This window comes from Muscardinus avellanarius (genome assembly GCF_963383645.1).
Source record: "Muscardinus avellanarius genome assembly, chromosome: 6".
Classification (NCBI taxonomy): Eukaryota; Metazoa; Chordata; class Mammalia; order Rodentia; family Gliridae; genus Muscardinus; species Muscardinus avellanarius.
Window position 1 is genome coordinate 93,758,675 of NC_137791.1, and position 23,266 is coordinate 93,781,940.

Below are 23,266 nucleotides of genomic sequence, written 5' to 3' on the forward strand. Positions count from 1 at the left end.
CTTCAGGGTGACTTTATCCTAGGACCACCTATAGACCCTGTATAGAGTGGCCTGTGCTCTGATGTGCGTATCAGAACTAACAGTGCTAGTGCTTTGCGAGGGAGGCCTGTTGAAATATCCCTTGCTTCTCTTTCTGCCAAAGCTCAGCATTGAGGTTTCTAGCCAATGATTAATGAAGATTTCATTGTATTGAACTATTTCATATAAAAAATTAAGTTCTAGTTTAATTAAAAAGCCACAGAGGATAAATTATTTCCATTTATCAACAGCATAGTATAACAGATGAGAGCTCTCCGGGCTGCCTATTCTATTACAACTTTCCATTTGAATGCTAATCCACAAAGAAAAGGAGAATTTACAAGTTATATCACTTTTAGGATGCTAAAAGAAAGTCAGAGTAATGTCCAAGATAAAAGTTAAATTTCTTTACTCTCATTAGCTTGGTAAAGGTAGACTTCTGAATGCTTTAAAGTTTCTATTCTTTGAAAGGAAACAGAAGTTGGGCATCACACTGCGCACTTGTAAACCCCGTTCTTTAGGAGGTTGAAGCAGGAGGATCACAAATTGAAGGTGGGCCTAGGCAACCAAGGTAGATCCTCTTTCAAAGTAAAATAATAAATAAATAAATAAATAAATAAATAAATAAATAGGAGAAGGGGAAGGAGGAAGGGAAAGGAGAGGAGAGGGAAAAGTAAGATTTTTTTTTCATTCCCCAATATAAATAAAAACAAAAGATTTCTTGAGTTCTAATGGTATGAGTATGAAAAGAATAACTACTTCCAAGTTGGTATTCTAAAAGTCAAAAGTTTAAGCCATTAACTGTCAGAAGGGCGGTGAAATCGGTCCTTGAAGCTCAAGGAAGAGAAAACATCCCTCTGGAAAGAAATGTGTTGCTTTTTGTCCTGTTTGTCTGTTTGAAGAAAGTTCTTAGGGAGTAAGATATAATCCCACCAGTACTGGTCAGACTTTTAGCTAATGAAGAGCATAAAGAAATGTTAGGTTCTGCCTAAACCCAGTCTGTTCCTCACACCTAAATAAACTTACTGGTCAAAGCAGGAACACGATGCCATTATAATGCAAATACCCTTGTAACCACAGTGTTACGAGCTGGCACTAGTAGCCTGCTTTACACAATATTTGCCACAAAATCCCAGCACTCCCTCCACTTTCGGCTGTCACTTTGACTGTAACTGTGTGGGCTGCATCTCATCAAGTGGCTCTTTTCATCTTTCCGTGCAGTGGAATTTAGGAGAAGCATCTACAGGGCAGACAGCCTTCTTTAGGAATGGTTTTGCTGCTATGTGTGCGGCAGGCTGTGGGGGGCTTACTGTCCCCTAAATGCCACCTCCAGAGGAGGTGACAAGGAGCCCCCCAAAGCACAAACAGAACCCCCGACGCTGGTAAAATACAAGAGAGTCCACTGATGAATGGAAACCAGAGGAGTCTCCTGCAGAACACTAAGCAATCTATGACCGCTCAGACTTATGAAGTCTGGGTCACCAAGACAGAGCAGGGGCCCCAGGGTTAATACTTTAGTTTCATTTAAAAAAAATATTATTTTTCTATGCCATTTATATTCCCCTTCAGTGTTAAAGCCACAACTCTTTTACTGTCTTACTGTTTTTTGTTTTTTTTTTTAAAGTCAAGCCGGGCATGGTGGCACACGCTTGTAATCCCAGCATTCGGGAGGCTGAGACCTAGAGGATCACGGTTCGCGGCCAGCCTCAGCTACTTAGGCCCTCTGCAACTCAGTGAGACCTGGTTTCAAAAATAAAAAAAAGAACGCCGGGTGTGGTGGCGCACGCTTGTAATCCCCGCGCTTGGGAGGCGGAGACAGGAGGATCTCGCTGGTTCAAAGCCAAACCAGCCGCGCTGGCTTAAGAGACCCTGTTTCCAAATAAAAAGTATAAAATAGGTCTGGGAATGTAGCCCAGAGGTAGAAGGGCTTCCAGAAACCCCAGTACCACCTAAAAACAAAAATAAATAAATAAATAAATAAATAAATAAATAAATAAATATAGGGCAGGGGTGTAGCTCAGAGGTCAAATGCCCCTGGGTTCCATCCCCAGACCTGCAAAAAAAAAGTAAAAATTAAAAAAAAAAAGTCTGAGACTGGAGGATTGAGGTTTGCAGACAGCCTCAGCTAGCTACTTAGTGAGGCCCTTCACAACTCAGTGAGACCCTGTTTCAAAAAATAAAAAGACTGAAACATAGGGTTGGGGGTTTAGCTCAGAGGAACAATGCCCCTGGGTTGCATTCCCAGTAGTGAAAAAAGAAAAAAAAATCAACACAAGGGAAGGACAACGGACAACATTTCTTTTTCCAGTCTATGGTCACTAAAGGGACCCGGCCACGGTGCTAAGACAAATGGTATCAGTGGCAAGAAGCACAGTACCGAGAGCACAGTAGGTAATTAAACAAAAAACACCTCATACATCGAGAATAAGAGCTCTTCTGGGAAACTCTACATGTCTACTTCTCCAGGCACTGAGCAGAGGAGCGGACACTTCCTATTCCTTTTCCTATGGTTTCCCTGCTTCCATATTAGACAGCATCTCCCACCCCCCAGGGAAGAGCTGGGCAGCAAGGCTCACTGTGTCATAGAAGGGTGGGGCGGGATCACTATGGATCTGCTCCTTCCCTGAGGAAATGCTAGAGCCAATTCCTAGTGTCAAAGACCTGTGATAGCACATTTTTCCTTAGGAAAGGGGGCCCTCTCTTCTTTTTGAGGTTCATGGTTAGAGGGCTGCACAGTTTCTCTTGTCTCAAAGAAATAATAGCTTAAGATGTAAGGCAGAGCCGGGCGTGGCGGTGCATACCTGTAATGTCACTACTTGGGAGGTTGAAACAAGAGGATTGCAGGTTCAAGGCCAGTCTCAGCAATTGAGTGAAACCCTCAGCAACATAGTGAGACCCTGTTTCAAAAAATAAAATTAAATAGGGCTGGAGGTATAGCGTGAAGGCAGAATGCCCCTGGGTTCAGTGCCCGGTACAAAAAAAAAAAAAAAAAAAAGAGATAAGACAAGTATATTGCCATTGTATATATGTATAAAATCCAAAAGTGAAATCAGATTTATCTGGGATTTATTGATTTATTTATTTATTTTTTGGTGGTACTGGGGTTCCTAGAAGCCCTTCTACCTCCGGGCTACACTCCCAGACCTATTTTATATTTTTGGAAACAGGGTCTCTTAAGCCAGCGCGGCTGGCTTCGAACCTGCGCGATCCTCCTGTCTCCGCCTCCCAAGCGCGGGGATTACAAGCGTGCGCCACCACGCCCGGCCTTATCTGGGATTTTAATAAGAGATGATTAACCAGGCATGGTGGCACATGCTTGTAATTCTAGTAGTCGGGAGGCTGAGACAGTAGCATCGCAGGTTCATAGCCAGACTCAGCTACTGAGTGAGGCCCTCAGAAACTTAGAGAGAGGCTGTTTCAAAATTAAAAACAAAAATAAAACAAAATAGAGGGCTGGACGTGGTGGTGCACGCTTGTAATCTCAGCATTCAGGAGGCTGAGACAGAAGGACTGCAGTTCACAGCCAGCCTCAGCTATTAGTGAGGTCTTTTGCAACCCAGTGAGACTCTGTTTCAAAATAAAGAATAAAAAAATAGGTCTAGGAGTGTAGCTCAGAGGTAGAATGCCCCTGGGTTCCATCCCCAGTACCACAAAACAAATGAACAAACAAACAAACAAATGAGATGCTTTGAGAAATCAACTTCTTTAGGCCACAAAAAGCAAATAACTGTAAAAATATGCAGATAAATCAGATTTATAGCCAAGTAAATCTGTAATTTCTAGTGGAGAAAGATTAAAAATATGATCAAGGGATTCAAGTAATCAAGAAAAATAAAATGCACTGAAAACATCACTGTACACAATAAGGAAATGAGAAGAGTTCATAGACTTTGTAACCTCCCCAGGGATGTGGCTTACCGGCTTCATTGTTTGAGTCCCTAAAAACTAAGCTGGGTCCTGGCTTCCACACGCACACTGTTAAGTCATACACTGCTGGAGGGTGTGTGCTGGTAAGGTGCAGGGAGAGCCGGAAACAATGCAGTGTTTTACTCACCTGATCTTTTTTTTTTTTTTGTACTGGGGATTGTACTCAGGGGTATTCTACCTCTGAGCTACACCTCTAGCCCTTTTATTTTAAAACAGGGTCTCACTACATTGCTGAGGTTCTTGAGGCTGGCCTTGAGCCTGCCATCTTCCTATCTCAACCTCCCAAACACTGGGATTATAGGTGTGTGCCCCACGGTCTGGTCTGCAGTCTAATTTTGACTTCCATTTTTTTTTTTTATAAGTTACCATCAACCTACTGTTTTTAAAGGGAAAAAGATTCTGCTCTAAGTAAAGCAAAGCAAAAATTATATCACACATAGGGAATTACAAACAAGAATGAATTATATACATCTTTTTATCCCTGCCAAGAAAGGTGAGTTAAATTCAATCATTGCCAGTTCCCCCTATGACACTGGGAGGAATCTTGCAGGGCAGGAGAAGAAAGAATTAAATCAGAATTTAAAGCCAAAATCTTCTCATCACTACTAATAAAAACATATATTTTAGGGCCTAGTCAATGCAAATCTTAGGATAGTTCTTATTTATCTGGTATTAATGAAGAGTGAGATTAATTAAATTTTAAGCTTTATCAGCGTCAAAAATTTTAAGAACCTAAAGCATTCTGAATGGAAATCGCTGCGAGACCATGCGCTGAACAGAGTACTTGATGTTTCAGGACCAATATTATGAAGCTTAGACGCAGTGAACCGGTGGCCTGAGGAGACACTCAAGAGCACAGGACAGCATCTCCCTCCCTCCCAATGGCCTTTCTGCCTAAAAGCACCACGCTCACTTAAAAATCAGCGTCTGCTTCTTTCCTTCATATTTCAACTCTCACTTCTTTTTTATTTAATTAATTTATTTATTTTTGCCAGACTGGGGATGGAAGCCAGGGGTATTCGACCTCTGAGTGACACCCTCAACCCTATCTTTTATACTTTATTTTGAAATGGGGTCTCACTGAGTTGCAAAGGGCCGCACTAAGTAGCTGAGGCTGTCCATAAAAAGCGATCCTTCTGTCTCAGCCTCCTAAATGCTGGGATTACAAGTGTGAGCCACCACGCCCGGCTTCAACTCTCACTTCTTATTAGGCTGATGAGTCTGATTCTCCTAGTTGCCTGGCCTTTCTAATTGCATTGCTTCTTGTGCTTGTGAAGTGGGGGATTGGAGACTGAAGCGTGACGGCACTGTACGTAAAGGGAGAATGCCTAGGTACGAGTTTGATGGGAGAGCACCCCCAGGCCTGGCTCTGCGTACACCTGCATGCTGCATCCTACGAGGAGGAGGCTACCGCATCAGTTACCTATGGGTGAATCCAGGTGTCTTTGTACACTACAAACAAGAGGAGAAAGATGGCTTCTGTCTCTTTCATTTGCAACGTGGAGCAGCCGCTTGGTACCATACCTGAAGCATCAGCATCCAGAGCCTCGCTGTGGACATTCTTTGTTAGTTTATTTTCCTCTGTGGCCATGACTTTGTTAAATGTTACTGAAATAAAAAGTACAGCATGCACATCCATGAGCACAGAGCTTACAGCAAATGCGGTATAAGCGTGTCCCGCCCTTGTATTATCAATTCTGTCCTGTGCCTGCCTCGTCGTTGAAAGCGAGAGCCTTACCTTTCACCATGTGATGAGTATAATATGTAATAAAATGGAAGAGATGGAGGAAAAAATGATACCTGTAATAAAATACTGAAATTATGATTGCTTTTCACAGTCTATAAAAATTGTACACTCCCTGAATTATGGGCTCTATCAAATTGTGACCCTTGTCCTGAGGGAGAAATGTATTGTATTCATCATACCTGAAAAGGAAAGGTAGGGTTAGCTCAGAGATGCTGTCCTTTTTTTTTCTTTTTTTTCTGGAAGCCCTTCTACCTCCAGGATACACTCTCAGACCTATGTTATACTTTTTATTTGGAAACAGGGTCTCTTAAGCCAGCACGTCTGGCTTCGAACCTGCGCGCTCCTCCTGTCTCCGCCTCCCAAGTGCGGGGATTACCAGCGTGCACCACCACGCCCGGCTGTGATGCTCTCCTTTTATTATCAGCAGAGTCACTGTTTATACTGAAGATAGCTACTTAATAAAAAATTGCCAAATTTACAACCCTTTCCTATTGCAACTGTTCTGTTTCAGAATGATCTCTAATATCCAGATATTCATATTCTGTTATTACAGTATAATTTCTCATAACACTCTTAGGATAAGAAAACAGGTTTATAAAACAGGATAATATAGAATAGTGTTTTCTACTCTTCCTGCATTTTTTTTTCAGTGACTCAAATTATTTATAGAGAACCTAATGTGGTGGCACACACTTGTAATCCAGCATTTGGGAGGCTGAGACAGGCAGATCGTGGTTCAGGAACAGCCTCACCTACTTCTTAGTAGGGCCCTTTGCAATTCAGTGAGACACTGTTTCAAAATAAAAAATAAAAAAGAAGAACAAAATTATATCATTTGCAAGAAGATGGAAAGCCCTGGAGAACATTATGTTAAGTGAGATCAGCCGAGCACAGAAGGAGAAGGTACATATGTTTCCTCTAATATGCCCAAAGTAGGAAACAGTGGATACCAGTGGGACTCCAGATAATGGAGGGGAAATATCAGCAAAGTTTGAATGGAGAGAGGAGAAGGAAGGCGGATCTTGATTAATGAGGGTCTACATCTGAATATGTATAAAATTATGAATATGACATGGTTAACCTGGACAACCATTGGTTGGGAGGGGGGAAGGGAAAGCAGGGTGGGGGGGGAGGGCACCAAATATAGTTTAAATATATACCATTTATGTTCAATAAAAAATTTGTTTAAAAAAATAGGGCTAGGCGTGTAGCTCAGAGGTAGAATGCCCCTGGGGTCCATCCCCAGTACTACAAAAAAAAAAAAAATCTTTGTAGATATTTATTCTCATAGAAGTTATTTAGTAGGGGAAAATACACTGGTCTAGCAAAAATAATCTTTGAAATATTTAAATTTACATAAGGCCAATGCTATGGTTTTAGTATGGCTTTAGTATACATCACCCACAAGAGCTCATAAACTGGAAACTTGTTCCTCAAAGTGGACATATTAAAATAGACTCTTTAGGAGGTGGAATTCAGTGGGAAGTGAATGGGTCACTGGGGCTCTGCCTTCAGAAAGGATTATAGTGTCTCTCACGAGAACCTGGCTATTGTCGAGAGATTGACTTGTTTAATATTAAAGAGGAAGCCTGCCCTTTTCATACTATGGTTTGAACCAATGGACAATCTAGCTCTGAGATATACTCCCAGCCCTATTTTAGTTTTTACTTTGAAACAGGGTCTCGCTCAAGTTGCTGAGACTGGCTGCGAACTTGCGATCCTCCTGTCTCAGCCTCCCGAGTACTGGAATTACAGGTGTGTGCCACCACGCTTAGCTGAGGGTCCACTTTCCAGTTTGTTGATGGTGTCTTCTTGTGTCCTCATATGGTGGAAGAGTCTAGCTGTGTGTGGGGGGGTACTGAGGATTGAATGGGAGGAGGGAGGAGTATTCTACCATTGAACTACGCTCCTAGCCCTTTTTATTTTTTATTTTTGGAACAGGGTCTCTCTAAGCTACCGGGCACTGACCTCAAACCTAGATCCTCCTGTCTCAGCCTCCCAAATCCTGTATAGGTATATAGGCATGCACCAGTGTGCCCGGCTCTCAGCCATCTTTTATAAAGACACTCACTCCATTGGTGAGAGTTCTGCTCTCATCACCTGCTCACCTCCCAAGGGTCTACCACCACCTTGAAGGCTAGAATTTTAACACAAAAAAAGTTTTTGGGCGGGTGGATGAACACAGATATCCAGACCACCACACTATGGTTTTACTTTCCATTTTTCTAACTTTTGAAGCAAGCTATAGTATTAGTGGTTTCTTGTTCAATTTTTACTTGTTTTATGTACTTGTAGCTGCCTCCCTAGCTGAATTACTCTGTACTTGCTGACCTTAAAAATCCCATCTTCTTTGCAGAATGGGATATTTTGAAACATTGCTATTCTACCCTTTGTCCTCACTGCCATATTGCAGTGAATGGTACAATATTGCTCTTGGATGCAATTTCCTGAGGTTGACTTACAAATGCCCTCTATTAGGTGAGTCTGAAACCAGATACAATATATATATATATATATATATATATATATATATATATATAGCCACTGTGTACTGTAAATATTGCCTCTGAGTTTGCCTTTTATAATCAACCCATCTAATCATGGATTAATGAAGAGATGAGAAAATATATCAATAAAGCTGTTTGTGCAAATGTGTTTCTAACCATCTTAGGTCAACCTGCACTGACTTCTACAGTGCTTAAAGTGGTATATTTTCCCATTTAATCCAAGTCATCAACTACTCTCCGAGTGCCCATGAAGTCCACAATATCAAACTATGCAGAACGAGAATAAAGAAAGAAGCATCATCACAGGCTGTCCTCGGCAAGTCTATATTCTCACCAGAGGCAGCATAGAAGATGTTATTAAAAAAAGAAAACCCAGGAATTCATTTTCCTACTTTTCTAAATAAAACAGTCTTTTAAAGGCATTCTATGATTTAGTATGTGCCAGTGTAACTATTTGCAAGTGGGTCTCGGAGATTATATACATGACACCAGGCATAGGAGAAATAGCAATTTGCAATTTTGTTGAAGAGCGAGTCTCATAACTCAGTATCAACAACTGAATATCAATACCCTCCTGTTATTCTCTACTCACACTGTACAGTTTTGAAGGAAATTATATGGTGTAGTGAAATGAACAATTTGGGAATGTAGCAAATCTCTAGACGTGTCCTTTGAAATTCTCAATAGTCTACTTCGCATCTTACATTCTGTCTTTCTTCTCACACACCCTTTCTCTTGGCAGTTACTTTTAAATAGAGGCATCAGTGCTGTGATAGGCAGAAAGGGACTAACTCTGCAATCTTCTTGCTGGGTGCTCAACAAACATTGTGGCTACATGCCAAACCCAATGATCAGCTGGTACTCAGAGATTAAACAGCCCCACCCTGCCCTGGAGGGACTCACAACTGTGCGCTCTCGCAGGGTCTGTGTGGAGTGAAGGGAAGGTTAATATTAATTAGTCTCGGGCCACTCCCCTCTAATATCAGGTATCAGCAATCTAGGTTGAACTTCAAAGATCTTTTATGTCTGTATTTCAACTTATGCCTTTTTCATAAGAAAGTTTTCAGTTTTTTTAGGTCAGGGAAAAGTTTCTCATTCTACTTGTATGAAATAAACATTGTGTGTGTGTGTGTGTGTGTGTGTGTGTGTGTGTGTGTGTGTGTGTGTGTGGTGCTGGGGATTAAACCCAGGGACATTCTACCTCTGAGCTACACCCCCAGCCCGACTTTTTAGTCTTTATTTTGAAATGGGATCTCATTAAGTAGCTGAGGCTGGGGCTGCAAACCTGTGATCCTCCTGTCTCGGCCTCTCAAGTACTGAGATTATACGTGTGCATCACCACACCCAGCTAGAAATCAACTATTTTCCTTAGGTTACCTGGATAACTGCACAGAACAATGTTTATGGTCTTTTTTCTCATAGACTAATAAAACACAATGTTCATGACATATAATTTTAATTGTTTCTCTACCCCCTGGTCTCCTTTTATTTTCCTTGTCTTATTTCATCTCTCTGCCTTTCCTCATGATCAGTCTCTTCCCATAAGCCATGGTTTTCCCCCTTATATACCATGTCACTATTTAAATTTTATATTGTGCTCTACTTAGTGGCTACAGTATTACGCACATGTCGCTGAACTCTGCTGGGCAATGGCCATGACATGGTTCAAAGTTAGCATAGTACACTTTTAACAAAGAACATACTCACTGCAGATCAATGAGTTTTAGTAATCTTTCATGTATAGCAGGCTCACTTCTTTTTGGTGGTACTGAGGATTGAATCCAAGGGCATTCTACCTCTGAACCATACCCCCATCCCTCTTTTATTTTTTGGAACAGGTCTCATTAGGTTGAGAGTCTCTCCAAATTGCTGAGACTGGTCTCAAACCTGCGATGCTTCAGTCTCAGCCTCCCAAGTACTGGGATTACAGGTGTGTGCCACCATTTCTATATGGCTTAAAAGGTCTTGAGAAACTATGATGGAAGAAGTCTTCAGCAGTCAATATTGCTATCACCGCTGAGATCACCGTCTAGAGTCTACAGTTGAACCATGGTTGTGCACTGTAGGTGTGAATTTGTTTTGTCCCGCAACTGAGAACTGATTTCCCCTTAGGAATAGCATCATAATGGTGGCTGTAGTGCTCCACCTAGGTCTCCCTGGAGACCTGGCCACTTAGTCCCTACCTGCTGCCAGCATTGCTGAGGAACACGTGACCCGGGGCAAGTAGAATCATGGCTCCCAAACATGTCCACTTTCCCACCCGAGAACACATGGATGTGTTATTTTACCCAGCAAAGGGGCCTCTGCAGACAGGAGGAAGTTAAGGATGCTGAAATGGAAGGATTCCCCTGGTTTATCTGAGTGGCCCCATAGAGTCACAGGGGGCGATGTGAATGATAGAAACACAAGTCACAGAGGGAGAGAGAGGAAGAAATGGGAAGATGGCACAGTGCTGGCTTTGAAGAAGGAGAGGGTGGCCCCGGGCGAAGGCAGGCGGCGTCTAGAAGCCAGATCAGGCATTCTCGCTGATTCTCCCCAGGGCAGCCGGAAGCAGCCAGCCCCGCAGACTCACTTAACTGCTGACCTCTTCAGCTATGGTTTCTGTTATGTTAAGCCACCAAGTTTGTTGGTAATTTCCTACAGTAGCCATAGGAAACTAATACATGTTCCAAGGAAAATCATCAAGGTTTCTGTGAATCTAGGATACTGGAAATATTCATAATTCCACCTTCAGAATGTCTATACCCTGAGAAGTCTTATAATAAAGAACCCCATGAACTTTGTTTAAATCAGAATTTCCCAAAGTATTTAACTATAGACATTTTATTTTTGGTGGTACTGGGGTTCCTGGAAGCCCTTCTACCTCCGGGCTACACTCCCAGACCTATTTTATATTTTTGAAACAGGGTCTCTTACACCAGCGTGGCTGGCTTCGGACCTGCGCGATCCTCCTGTCTCCGCCTCCCAAGCGCGGGGATTACAAGCGTGCGCCACCATGCCCGGCTCGACTAGAGACATTTTAAAGAATTCTCCTTAAGCCTTTCTTTGGAATTATTACACCATGGAACCCACATTGGGAACAAGGGCTTAAGAAGTCATGGCGTGGTGATGGCAGTGCGCAGAGGTGCAGGCATTCTGGCACATATTTACCTAGACTGAAGCTCCACCCAATGAAGCCGCTCACTCCAACATCTCTGAGCATCCATCATGGCTTAAGACTGTGCTGAGTGTTGGGATAAAGGGGGGGGGGAGTATGAAGATGTAAAGGAAAATGTCAGTGGTGCCACAGAGATTGCCAAAGAGCAGAATAGATGGCTTTTTTTTAAACAAAGATTAAAAGCTGGGTAGAGCTTCAGTTCTATATATGAGACACAGAGAGAGCAAGAGAGACAGCCAGACAGAGACAGACAGACAGACAGACAGGTAGGCAGGCGGGCAGACAGACAGAGCTTCAGTTCTGTGCATGAGAGAGGAGACAGACAGACACAATGCACGCCAGCTAGCCAGACTCCGATGGGATTTTGCGGGAGGCAGGGAGGTGCCAGAGAATAAGATGTGGAGGAGTTGGCATTTGAATGTGTCCTTTAAGGACAGCTAGGCTGTTAACCAGAAGAGACAGAGGAAAAAGAGAAGAAGGTCATTCTGAAGAGGGAAGACCAGGGGAGTAGCCTTGTCGGTTTCAGCACTAACCAAATCAAACACTGAGTTGTTCCCAGATGGGCAAAGCCTGTTAGGCCTTGGCCAATTCTATCCGTATTTGTGGAGTAAGAAAAATTATAAGTTAGGGTTCCCGTTCTAGTAAAATCCCAACACTTATCACAATAAATGAAAATAAAATGAGAGATATATGCTATTAAAAATATGTAAGTAGGCCAGGCATGGCAGTGCGTACCTGTAATCATAGTATTTGGGAGGCTGAGACAGGAAGACTGCAGGTTGAAGGCCAGCCTCTGTAATTTAATGAGACTCTTAGCAACTTAGTATGACTCTATTTCCAAATTTAAAAAAACAATAAAATAAGGCTGGGAGTCTAGCTCAGAGACAGAACTTCCCTGGATTCAATCCCCTCCCTATAAGTATATATAACCAAATCAATATAAATCTTAAGTTCTGTCTTAAATGCTCCCTTAAGAGCATTTCTTTGGCAGGGAATGAGCTTTCTAAGGCTTTATAAAATATGTGCCCTATAATCTTTAAATGCTTTTTTTCTGGTAAATCTTCTGCTCAGAGAAATACAGCCTTCTTCACTATTCCTTGGATCTTTGAACTTCAGTTCAAAATTAGAGTCATTCTTTCAAAGCTTGATACTAATTCGGTGTGCATGGATATAACCTAGAGCCCTGCTTTGATCGTAAAGGAGCATTTCTGCGCTGACTAGAGCTTTGTGTTTGGGGTTGGTTTCGGTCTCCATGGGAGCACAGCCCATCTCACTGCTCCCCTTTGTAAGCCTGGCGTCCTGAACAGTGGCCTGTCTGTGCAGAGGCATTCGGCATGTTTGTTCAAACGGTAAAAGGATCTGGATGTGACATCTTGGTTGTACTTGAGCCAATTAAAAAAAAAGAAATATAAGTTTTCCTTATTTACTTTGGTAAGGAAAAGGAAGATTAAAATGGGTGGCAGTTTAGAGGGAAGGAATTCCAATAACATTTTCTTTTCTTCTGGCTTTTGCTCCTAGAAGAGGCAGGATGATCGTTTTCTGGAAGAGATGGGCCTACACTGTCCCTAGGCTTGAGCCAAAGCTGCCGGAGAATCAAGCAGTTATTTTCTAAAGTTACATTCAGGAAAGCAAGGGCAGGATTGGGAGGATCAAAGGGCCCCTCAGAACAAGCCTGCTCACAGGTGGCCTCTCCAGGTGACCCCTGGAGATTGTGCCCCCCTGGCCTGTCTGGCAAGCACCTTCTCCTCTTTCAAGAGGGCTCGGGTGACACCTCTGGAGGCCTCTGGCTCCCGGTGGCAGTTGTTTACTTTGCCCTTTGAGCGCCCCAGCATTCTGTGCAAAACTCTCTCAAATATCACTAAACACATTTTATCCAGTTATCTGTTTACATATCTGAATCCAACTCAGGGAAGTCCAGTTAACATGGCAATGCTCCAAGTGTTTGCCAGGGCTATCCTAGACTCCAGGCTCGAGGGCAGGGAGCGCTGTGGCCTCTGGAGGCTGCCCTGGACACCTACTTTCAGTTCCCTGTGACCTGGCAGAGATGACAGGGAGGGGGCGTGGCAGGTCTCCTGGAGCGCACGCTCATATTCCACAACCTTAGCCTTCAGCACAGTGCCTGCCCATAAGCAGCTCCACACACGTTAACAGAAGACGGGAGAGAGGGAGAGAGGTGGAGAGGAGGGAAGGAGAGGGAGGGCTATCAGGAAAGCGCCCGCCCCCATGGCAATCACTGCTGTTTGTTGTCAAATCCATGAGTAACTCTGAAGGTGGGACTTGGGGGCTCTTGGAAGAGATCTTTTGGGACAGATGGCTTGTGATTCAGTCCTACCTAGAGCATAATAGAGTGCACGATTACCACCATCTGATAGAGACCAGCCAGCATCTGCCTGTATTTAACTTGGTCCTTGGGGGCCTGTTCATGACTCTGCCCTCCCGGGGGTCGGGGAAAGGAGGCTCGCTGAGGCTGCCCTCTCCAGCCGCGAGCAACACACCAGCCGGACCCCTCGGTTCTGCAGTATCGGGCCAGCAGGCTCTTTAGGATTTAATTTCGGTCTCATCAGAACCTCATTTGCCAGCGAGTTCCCTGCTTCCCTGCCAGCTTTGTCTGTGTGGTTGTCTTAGGTTACTTGGGGCAGATGGGCAGAGGGATCCTATTTCAAGCCTCGCTGTCTGCATCCCAAAGCCAGCCCAGAGCAGCCGCTGTTTCACAGAGGAGGGCGGGCGGGGAGGCGGGACAGGGACCAGTCCCTAGGAGATGACAGTGTAAAGTATTCCTCAAATTTTCATCTTCAACAGCTGGTATCATCTAACTCCCTTGGGAGAGACCACGCTTTGTTGCTTGGGCTAGCAATACAATCTCTAGCTATCCCAATGCCAAAATATCGGTTACAGGTGCACTTGGATGATGGGATAAATGGAGCTCAGACCACTAGAAGGACAGCAGCAGTCGGGGTTGGCAAAAGCGTGGGAGGGGCTGGGGAGCCAAGTGAAGGGAGCACCGGAGGACTGAATTTTCTTATCCTTGCAGATGAAGTAAACGCCAAACTGTCATGGGCTAGAGAAGCAACAAAAAGGGAACACAAGGGTTTTCTTCTTGAGAGTTCCAATTTGAAAGATGCTAATTCTTCCCTAAAACCCCAGCTCTCCCTGCATAGGGATGTGGGAATGTTGGGGGGAAAGAAATGATTTGTTATTAGAAATAAGGGTTTTACTAGACACAGAAGTTCACACAGTATATAATTCCATTTACATGACATATCTAGAATAGGTAATATATAGAGAAAAAATGTGGCTTGCCAGGGACTCAGAGGAGGGACTGCTGAAAGCAAACAGTGTGTGTGTGTGTATGTGTGTGTGTGGGGGGGTTGTGGTACTGGGGATGGAACCCAGAAGTATTCTACCTCTGAGCTACACCCCCAGCTCTATATTTTATTCTTTATTTTGAAACAGGGTCTCACTGAGTTGCAAAGGGCCTAAGTAGCTGAGGCTGTCCACAAATCTCCATCCTCCTGTCTCAGCCTCCCAAATGCTGGGATTACAAGTGTGAGCCACGATGCCCGGTGCATGCAATGTTTCATTTTGGGATAATGAAAATGTTTTGGAAGGAGATGGAGGTGATGGTTGTACCACACTGTGAATATACCAAATGCAACTGAGTTACTCACTTTTAAGTAGTTAATTTTGTGTTATGTGAATTTTACTTGAATATTTTAAAGATGTGTTATACAATGGAATTCTACTCAGCCATAAAGAAGAACAAAATCATACCATTTGCAAGAAGATGGAAAGTCCTGGAGAGCATTATGTTAAGTGAGACCAGCCAAGCACAGAAGGAGAAGGTACATATGTTTCAAACCTACAGTATACCAGTGGGACTCCAGATAATGGAGGGGAAATACCAGCAAAGCTTGAATGGAAAGATAGAGGAGGAGGAAGGCTGAACTTGATTAATGAGGGTCCACATCCGAATATGTGTAAAATTATGAATATGGCATGGTTACCTGGGACAATCATTGTTGGGAGGGGGGAAGGGCAAACAGGGGCTGGTGGGGAGAGGGCATCAAGTATAGTTTAAATGTATACCATTTATGTTCAATAAAAAAATTTTTTTAAAAAGATGTGTTATAATTAGGTCAGGCATGGCAGTATAACCCATAATCCCAGGACGTGGGAGGCTGAAGCAATTGAAGGCCAGCCTCAGGAACTTAGTAAGACCTTGTTTCAAAATTAAAAATAAAAAGGGTTGGGGTGTAGTTCAAAGGTAGAATGCCTCTGGGTTCAATCCCTAGTACAACACACACGCACGCGCGCACACACATGCACATACACACAAAAAGTTATAATTAAAAGATTTGCCTTTTCTCATTGCTCAGTAATCTACCACTACTGGAAAATAAGGGAAGGATATTGTTCCCATTCCAAAGTGATAAGAAGGATTAAACAGGTCTCTAAATTCTCGTATTTGTCACCTTTTGACTTTTTTGTATAGAAAGTGTCATATTCCTAGATGTGTGTAGTTGAGAAGTAATTCAACCCAAGACCCCTGATTTGTTGGGCCGTACAATCTGATTTTGATTTCACAGTCAGCAGCCGCAGGCGCAAGAGCTGCCCGTGTTTATCTGCAGTTACCAAGGGCTGGCGGGGTCATCTGCAGTCAATTGAGTAGACTGTGTTTACCCAGACTCTCAGCTCCGACTGTGTGGTCTAGCTGGTCTACAGGGAGTGGCATTCTGTTGTGGTAACACAGTCAAAGATGACAGGTCATTTTATTTCAGTAGAAAAATAAGATGCCAGGCAAAATGGCCCATGCCTGTAATCCCAGTATTTGGGAGGCTATGACAGGAAGATCAAAGGTCCAAGGCCAGCCTCAGCAACTTAGTGAGGCCCTCAGAAACTTTTATTATTATTATTATTATTATTATTATTATTATTATTATTATTACTACAGTACTGGGGATGGAACCCTTGGTATACCTCCAGCCCTATTTTATATTCTTATTTTGAAACAGGGTCTCACTAAGTTGCAGAAGACCTCACTAAATAGCTGAGGCTTTCCATGAACCACAATCCTCCTGTCTTAGCCTCCCAAATACTGAGATTACAAGTGTGCGCCACCATGCTCAGCTCCTTAGTAACTTATGAGACCCTGTTTCAAAATAAATAAAATAGGGCTGGGGATATGGCTCAGAGGTAGAAGGTCCCTGGGTTAATTCCCTAGTATTGGGTTGAATTAATTCCCTAGAGAGAGAGAGAGAGAGAGAGAGAGAGAGAGAGAGAGAGAGAGAGAGAATGTAGACCTTACAATGTCCACACACCTTCAAAACAACTGAGTGTGTTAACAGAGAGCAGAAAGTCCTTTGAAAAGAGGCAGCGCTGGGTGGGATGTGGAAGCCAACGCATCCAGCACTGTGTGCATGTATGTTTGTACCACTCTGAACCTCATTATGATGTATAATTACAATGCACCAATAAAATCACAAAAAAGAAAAGAGACGGCATTTTTCATTTTGCCTCTTTTCCACTCAGAAGAACATAGGCTTCAGCACAGAGACCCAAAGCAGTCAGCTGTTCGGGGGAAAGAAGCCGGGAAGCCTACGGGCGTGAAAACACACCAAGAAGAGGGTGGAGAAGAAAGAGAGCGACAACACAGTGCCCCACACCTGGGAAGAGCAGGTGGGGGCCCTGGCCACGGGGCAGAGTGGAGACACACAGCCCCCAGCACCCTCACCCAGATGCCCACCCTGCGCCCGCTCTACTTCTTGGTCTACCTTGATCTTTCTGGGGTTGACCTTAGGATACTTTCCTCCCGTCATAGCTCCATCCCGCTCCCAGGCTGAGCACTCAGCTGGGAGCCTTTGCTTTCCTTGAGGACGTCTCGGTGTCCCTCTGGCGTGATAGCCTTTGGTGGCCTATCCAGCCAGCCCGGCCCAGGCCCAGGGATGCCACCCTTTCAGGCATGAAGAGTGTTCGGTTCTCTTGTGGTGTTCGGTTCTCTTTTTCTCAGGTGTGTCCCTCAAGCCGAGATTTCAAATATGGCTCTAATGTTGATTTACACCCACAAATGGGCACACAGCATCATAGTTATTTTTTTGTTTTTACTGGGGATTGAACCCAAGAGCATTTGTCTCCAGCCTTTTCATTTTAAATTGGAAATAGAGTCTCACTAAGTTATTGTGAGCTGGCCTCAAACCGACAATCCTCCAGTTCTCAGCCTCCCAAGTACTGAGATTACAGGTGTGCGCCATAGCACTTGGCTACAGAAGCTTCATTTTTAGAAGGCATCGTTAAATATAATGAAAAGCAAAATATATTACATGCTTTTGAAGTTCCATAATTCTATTGTAATAAGCCAACTGACTCAGATATACACACATAAAATTTTCCCATGTTGTGTGAGAAAAAAAAATGTGTTCCTGTCACAGAATGTTCTACAACTCACAGAAACTGCAGTATTATTTCCTGCAAAAAGTCCTAAATCAGAGGAAAAAAGCATCTGTTTCCTATGTTTATCGCACTATGAGATGAAATGCAAAATGTAGAATGGGTAGTGAATGGGGCTTCCATCTTCTTCCCTTTCCTGGTGATACAGAGATACAGGCTAAGCAGTTCAGGTGGGACTGCAGTGTTGTCTGCGTGCGTGTCCCGCCCTGGGCCAGGCAGGCCCCTGTCAAGTGCCATCCTGGTGTCACAGCGATGCCAGTGCGTGGTGGCATGCTGGCATGGTGGCCCCGGTGGCCCAGTGGCACACCCGTCTGCCTTCTTTGCTTCCTGGCTCTGACCTTCAGCAAGTCATTTGAGCTTTCTCTACCCATGTCTCCTCGTGTAGGATGGGAATAGTAAAACCTACTGTTTATTACTGAAGGTGGCTGTGATTGGTTGAATTGTACCCCCAAAAGGCGAGCTGAAGTCCTGACCCCTTGTACTCCACGAAGATGACCCTACTTGAGTAACTGAGCATCACTGCAGTTGTCATTGGTTCAGATGAGCCCACACCACAGTAGGCGGGCCCTTCGTCCCGTAGTCTGGTGACCTTGTAAGAAGAGGGAAAATGGTCCTCTGTAGACACAGACACACAGCAGGAGTGCCATGTGGCCACAGAAGCAGCGGCAGCCTGAGGGATCCCGGGGGCTGTGGGGCTACCAGAGTGAGGAAGAGGCCAGGAAGGATCCCTACTACACAGCTCAGGAGGAGCATGGCGCTAACTTGGGTTTGGACTCCCAGCCTACGGAACTGTCAAACAATAAACTTCTGTTGTTTCAAGCCACCCAGTTCCTGGTACTTTGTTGTGGCAGCCCTAGCAGACTGGAACAGTGCTGCTGAAGGTCTAATTTAATGTGAGTGTGTGTGTGTGTGTGTGTGTGTGTGTGTGTGTGTGTGTGTTTAACTGTAGCAGAAACAGAATTGATCAGATTGACAAGTAGAGAAGAAGAAACTCTTCTTATATATCTTCTATGGTTTGGAATGAGTCTCCCAAAGTTTATGTGTTGGAAACTTCATCCTGAATGTGACCTTGTGGGAAGGTGGGGCCTGTGAGAGGTGACCAGGTCACAAGAGCTCTGTGCTTCCGAGAGGGTTAATGTCCTAGCACAGCCAGCAGCGGGCTGGTTATCATGCGTGTGGATTTGGCCCTCTCTTGTCCCACTCTTACACATCTTCCCTCCCACCTTGTGGGATGACACAGCACAAATCCCTTCGGCAGATGCCAACACCATACTCTTGGGCTTCCAAACCTTTAGAACCATGAGCCATATAAGTCTCTGTTCTTTATAAATTACCCAGATTCAGGTATCTTGTTATAGCTACATAAAATGGATGAAGACAGATTCTAAACTATGGAAATACCCTTGTTTTCTCCAGAGCTCACATTGCCTGTCCAAACAAATGCACCTCCTACCACATTCCGTCCCATCTCCCTGTCCCAGCAGTGCCTGAGCTCCCCAGCCCGCCCCGCCTTCAGCCTTTGCATCAGCTGCTCTGTCTACCTGGAATAAGCTCAAGACTAACTCCTGACTTCCCATCTTTCCTCAAAGAAATCTCCTCTAGCTACTCAATTTAATGCTGCTGCAACTCCGACCAATCCCATCACCCAGATACTCCCAACTTCCCTACTCTACTCTGCTTTTTCTTTTCCCCATATTTTCTCTGGCTTCTAACATCCTAGTAACACATGTGCATAATTTATCATGTCTCCATGGTGCTAGGACGTGAGCCTCACGGGGCAGGATCTAACACGCTCTGTTCACATATGGGAACAAGCATCTAAAACAGAACCTTGTCCATCAAAGGGGCTCAACAGCATTTTTAAAATCTGTCACTTATGTTTTTATTTTTTTAATTTTTTTTATTTTGTGGTCCTGGGGATGGAACCCAGGGGCATTCTACTTCTGAACTACACCCCTAGCCCTATTTTATTCTTTATTTTGAAACAGGGTCTCACTAAGTTGCAGAGAGCCTCTTGCAAGTTGCTGAGGCTGGCTGAGAACCTGTGAGCCTCCTGCCCCAGCCTCCCAAGCACTGGGATTATAAGCGTGAGCCACCACGACTGGCTCCTCATTTTTAAATGACCATCTTATTCTTCCAGAAGGTGTAGATGTGCATTTTAAAAAATTGAAGATAGGCTGGGCGTGGTGGGGCACGCTTGTAATCACTGCGCTTGGGAGGCGGAGACCGGAGGATCGCTCAGATTCGAAGCCAGTCGCGCTGGCTTAAGAGACCCTGTTTCCCAATAAAAATATAAAATTTGTCTGGGAGTGTTGCCCGAAGGTAGAAGGGCTTCCAGGAACCCCAGTACCACACAAAAAAAATTGAAGATAATGAAAAACCCCAAAGCAAATTACAATAAATGAGAATGCGTTTTCTCTCTCTCTTTTTAACCGGCTTCCTAAGTGGTCCTGTCACTGGATGAGAAATGTGATGGTGGCTGTAACACCCCCACAAGGCTGGGCATATGGATTAAGTGAAATAAGGCATCTAAAAACTGAATACAATGCTTGGCATAGAAACAAAGACAGGTTATTGTTATTTTCTGTCCTTTGATCTTATCTTTAACTTCCACCCCTTCCACCAACTTTTCCAGCCAAAAGAATGGGATGATCTTAGAAGGGAAGCAGGTGGGGAAGGCGACTTCTCCCCGCACTAAAAAGATGAGCAACTCATACTCTAAGTGAAAATCACCAGGAGACACAAAGCCACCAAATATTCCATAAGATAAGAACAACAGCAAAACAATGAACAGTGGCAATAACACGTTTATATTACATGTCCTCTCCCATCTACAAAGCCTTTTCCTAGGAAATCTTCTTTTATAGACTAAAGAACTCAGGTGCAGAGGATGTAAGCGACTCATCCAAGTTTCCTGGGCTGGCAAGTGGAAGGGCTGGGACTTGAAGTGAGAATCAGAAGATCATCCACTTTATATTCTGTGGGATATCTACTGTCCACTCCTGAGTCCCACTTATTATTTCTCAGTAAGTGAAATACTCTTCAGGACCTTCTCCATCATCTACTTCCCACCCCACCTGTATAGGTGACTTACCGATCTTAATAGACACAAGTCCTCCTGTTGTTGGGTAATTCTCCAACAAAATTTTCTTCTTTTATAAAAAGGAAAACTCCCTTTTTGGTGGTCAATGCATCAGAAAATTGGGTACATTGCTGAGAAATCTGGAAATCACTGTTCTTGTGAACTGTTGAGAAAGAAAAAAACATCAAGAATATTTTATGCCTTTAATCCTCTCGGGAAACCTTTAGAAGTCAATACAAAAGAGAGATTTGTTTGTTTGTTTGTTTTTTCTGAGACTTCCAATTAGGCTAAGTAACATTAAATTTTTATCGCTTATCCTAAATTTATTATATTCTTTAAAAGTATTTATTATAAGCTAGATGCACAGTGGTGAATCGCTGTGATCCCTGTCCTTGCGAGGATGAAATAGAAAGATCACAGATTCGGCCGGGCGTGGTGGGGCACGCTTGTAATCCCCGCGCTTGGGAGGCAGAGACAGGAGGATCGCGCAGGTTCAAAGCCAGCCACTCGCGCTGGCTTAGGAGACTCTGTTTCCAAATAAAAATGTTAAAATAGGTCTGGGAGTGTAGCCCGGAGGTAGAAGGGCTTCCAGGAACCCCAGTACTACCAAAAAAAAAAAAAAAAAAGAAAGAAAGAAAATCACAGATTCAAGCCAGCCTCAGGAATTTAGTGAGGCCCTGTTTCAAAATGTTAAAAAAAAATTTTTAAAGTCTGGGAGAATGCAATTATAAGTTCTTATTTTGAAATAATTAAAGTCCCACAGAAAATTATGAAAATTTAATTTAGTTTTTCAAATGAGGTAAAATTTACATATAGTGAGATGCACCATTTGAGAATGTACAATGGGATACATTCTGATACGGGGACCCACCTGTGTAACCATCAACACAATAAAAATGCACAACATTTCCATCACTCCAGAAAGTTCCTCATGCCTCCTTAAAAGTCACTCCCCACATCCAGAGGAAATGTTCTCATTTCCATGGCCACAGATTAGCTGTCTTGCTCTAGAGCTTCATAAAACGGGCCCAGCTAGCATGTGTTCTTTTGTGTCCAGCCCTGTGCACCCAGCATAGTATCTCTGAGCTTCATCTTCATTGGTAAGTGTCTCACCAGCTTGCATCTTTTTATTACAGAGAAATATTCCATTGCATAAAAATACCACAAACTTTTAATATCTTATCTTATGAATGGGTATTTGCTCATTTCCCCTTGGGGGCTATTTTGAGAAAAGCTGCTATAAGTCTTCTTAGACAAGTCTTTTTGTGAACATGGTATTTTATTTCTCTTGGGTAAATGTCTTACCCTAGGAGGGGAACTGTTAGGGTATAGGCTGATGAATGTTTAACTCTAGAAGGAACTGTCAAACATTTTTCCAAAATCGTGCCACTTTATAATCTATCGGTAATATGAGCTCACAACATTTAGTGTTGGTAAGCTTTTAGTTTGAACTATTTCAGTATGACTCAAACAATCCAGTAACAAAAAGACAAACAACCCAATATTAAAAATGGCCAAAGGGCTTGAATAGCTATTCCTCCAAAGAGGAGATATAGATGCCAATTAGCACGTAAAAGGATAAAACATCACCAATCACTGGGGGAGTGCAAATTAAAACTGCTATAAGATATCATCTCAGACCCATTGGATGGCCATTCTAAAACCATAGCATAACTGTTAGTGAGGATGTAGAAAAACTGGGACCTTTGTATACTGCCAGAGGGAATGTGAAATGGTAAAATTGCTGCTAAAAGTAGTATGAAGCCAAAATAAAAATAAAATTATCATATGACCAAGCAAGCCCTCTTCTGGGTGCATAGGTGTACACACACACACACACACACACACACACACACACACAGTAATAAGTTATTACAAATACATTTTAAGAAGCAAGCAAATTGGCAAATATAGAACCCATGAAGGAGGTTCCACTGTATTTCTATGTATGGTTGAGTCTGAAATCTAGTTTTTCTTAAACTCTTCCCCACTTAGTAAAACAGAGCTGGTGAAGTTCCAAACACTTCATGACTAGCAGCTAGGCGTTAACTAAGCTAAGCTAGCTTCATGGACAGCCATTTCCTGTGGATGTAGCAATTTACAACTTGTTCCCTGTTGCACGCTTGTGTGTGGAATCTTCACCCATGTCTATTCACTTCCTTTCTTATATCCTCAGAGAGAGTTTCACAGAATGCTTGAAACCATTCTAATTCAAGAATGAGTAAACTGGGCTCAGTGGCACAGGCCTGTAATCCCAGTACTTAGCATGCTGAGGCAGGAGGATCTCAGGTTCAAGGCCAGCCTCAGCAACTCAGTTAGACTCTGTTTCAAAATAAAATAGGGCTGCAGGGCGTGGTGGCGCACGCTTGTAATCTCCGCGCTTG

The 23,266-nt window shown here is 43.5% G+C and overlaps 1 protein-coding gene across 1 annotated transcript in view; it reads right to left on the reverse strand.

Annotated features, from left to right (window-relative positions):
* Positions 1-5,536, reverse strand: part of CRACD (capping protein inhibiting regulator of actin dynamics) — a gene marked incomplete at both ends in the record, with an annotated part of 120,644 nt that extends 115,108 nt beyond the window's left edge. The window contains one exon of the mRNA XM_080697244.1: positions 5,470-5,536. Coding sequence (XP_080553370.1) covers positions 5,470-5,536 — 67 coding nt within the window. The remainder of the gene's footprint in view (positions 1-5,469) is intronic.
* Between the last annotated feature and the right edge of the window lie 17,730 nt (positions 5,537-23,266).